We start from the raw sequence: 1563 nt of genomic DNA, 5'->3' as shown, positions 1-1563 counted from the left end.
CAGCAAGTGCTTCAAGCCCTCCTTACTTTCAGCAAGTTTGTGTCATCTGCCTATCAAAGGTTAATAAGCCTTTCTCCAACCGGAACTCACATATGAGTACTGGATGCCGTGCTCCAGGATTTGTTCTGGCTAATGGCACTGAGCTTCTCCATTGACTCTTCCCTAAAAAGAGTCAATGTGATTCCTGTGTTATTCCTTCTGACGAGGTCTATATATTATTGCCATAAATGTTGAAAAATGGTATATGCAATGAAGCAGACATCGGTTAACATTTAATACCTAATCAGTTTATCTCCCTTTTGATGCATTATAAATTTGTTCTAGTTTTTAATATGTCCTGCTTTCTTTTGAAGTTTTTCTGATTTATTTCGTTATTTTTGTTGAGGGTTTTGTATGTTGTCCAGCATATCAAATCCAGGATAGGCAAAAATCTATTGAGACAGTAACTGGATTAATGGCTTATTGGGGGTCTGGGAGGGAAGGCTGGAAGAAAAGGGGGAGGTGATAACAATGAGTACAAGAAGGAAGAAAATGTTCTAGAACTGACTGAAGTGATATTATACAACTCTGTAATATGCCTGAACTATTGAAGTATGATATGCAAATTATGTCAATAAAACGAATTTTTTAAAAAAAAGACATCAGTCATGCAAAAGCTCTCCGATATAATCTCCAAGACCACATTTTCTAATCACTGATATTGGTAAATTATCTGTATACCTCAAGTAATCCAAAAGCAGTTTTTGAGAGGAGCTGATACCACGGGCTCCAGTAAAAAGAAAAGGTTTTGGAAATGTTGATGGCAACCTATGCACAAGTGTGCTTAATACATGGATGGATTGTTGTAAGAAATGTAAGAGGCCCCCCAGTAAAACAGTTAATAATTTTCTTTTAAAAAGTTGTATTTGGGAAAATGAAAAGAGACATGCTCTGATTCAAACCACCACCACCACCCCAACTTAACTAATCCCCCATTCCAACTCAATTTTCAATAACTTGTTGTTCTTATAATTAGAGCACTAAAATTTAAACAGAATCATGTATTGCCCCTTTGAGGTATAATTCTCAATCTTTGGAACCCTTTATTTACCTTGAAGCCAAAATAATTGTAAGAGAAATCTCGGTCATAGATAATGGCTGAATTCAGGCGCTGAAGGGAGAAAAACACATAATATAATTTTAAAATGTTTTCAACTAAACTTAATTGTCACCAAATCTGTTATCACTTAGCCTCAATTCTACAGTATAAAACACAAAATTGGTGTAAAATACAAAAAAGATAACACTAAGCATTATTGCTATAGAATGAAAATCTATTATCAAACATTAAAAAAATAGTAGATATTGAGAATCTTAATTAGGCTTATAAACAAGCAGATTAAAAGACTAGAAGAGAACACACACTATGAGTGGTATGATTAAAGGCAGTTTTCAAATGCTTCCTGTATTTATAGTACATCTACAATTAAACAGGTATATAATGTGAGTGTTCTGCATTCTCATCCTTAAAACATGTTTTCAGACTGGCTGTTAATCCACAAATACTGGCTCTACTTACTTTTT

At 34.2% G+C, this 1563-nt stretch overlaps 1 protein-coding gene across 1 annotated transcript in view; it reads right to left on the bottom strand.

The window, feature by feature from the left end:
- Positions 1-1563, bottom strand: part of RRM1 (ribonucleotide reductase catalytic subunit M1) — a 46440-nt gene that overhangs the window by 27431 nt on the left and 17446 nt on the right. Inside the window, exon 6 of the mRNA XM_045293188.1 lies at positions 1091-1199. Within this exon, the coding sequence (XP_045149123.1) occupies positions 1091-1199 (109 nt within the window). The remainder of the gene's footprint in view (positions 1-1090; positions 1200-1563) is intronic.

This window comes from Echinops telfairi, unplaced genomic scaffold, assembly GCF_000313985.2.
Source record: "Echinops telfairi isolate 266 unplaced genomic scaffold, ASM31398v2 ScPeMD7_1713;HRSCAF=2227, whole genome shotgun sequence".
Classification (NCBI taxonomy): Eukaryota; Metazoa; Chordata; class Mammalia; order Afrosoricida; family Tenrecidae; genus Echinops; species Echinops telfairi.
Note: the sequence above shows the minus strand (reverse complement) of the source record. Positions and strands in the feature narration are given on the sequence as shown.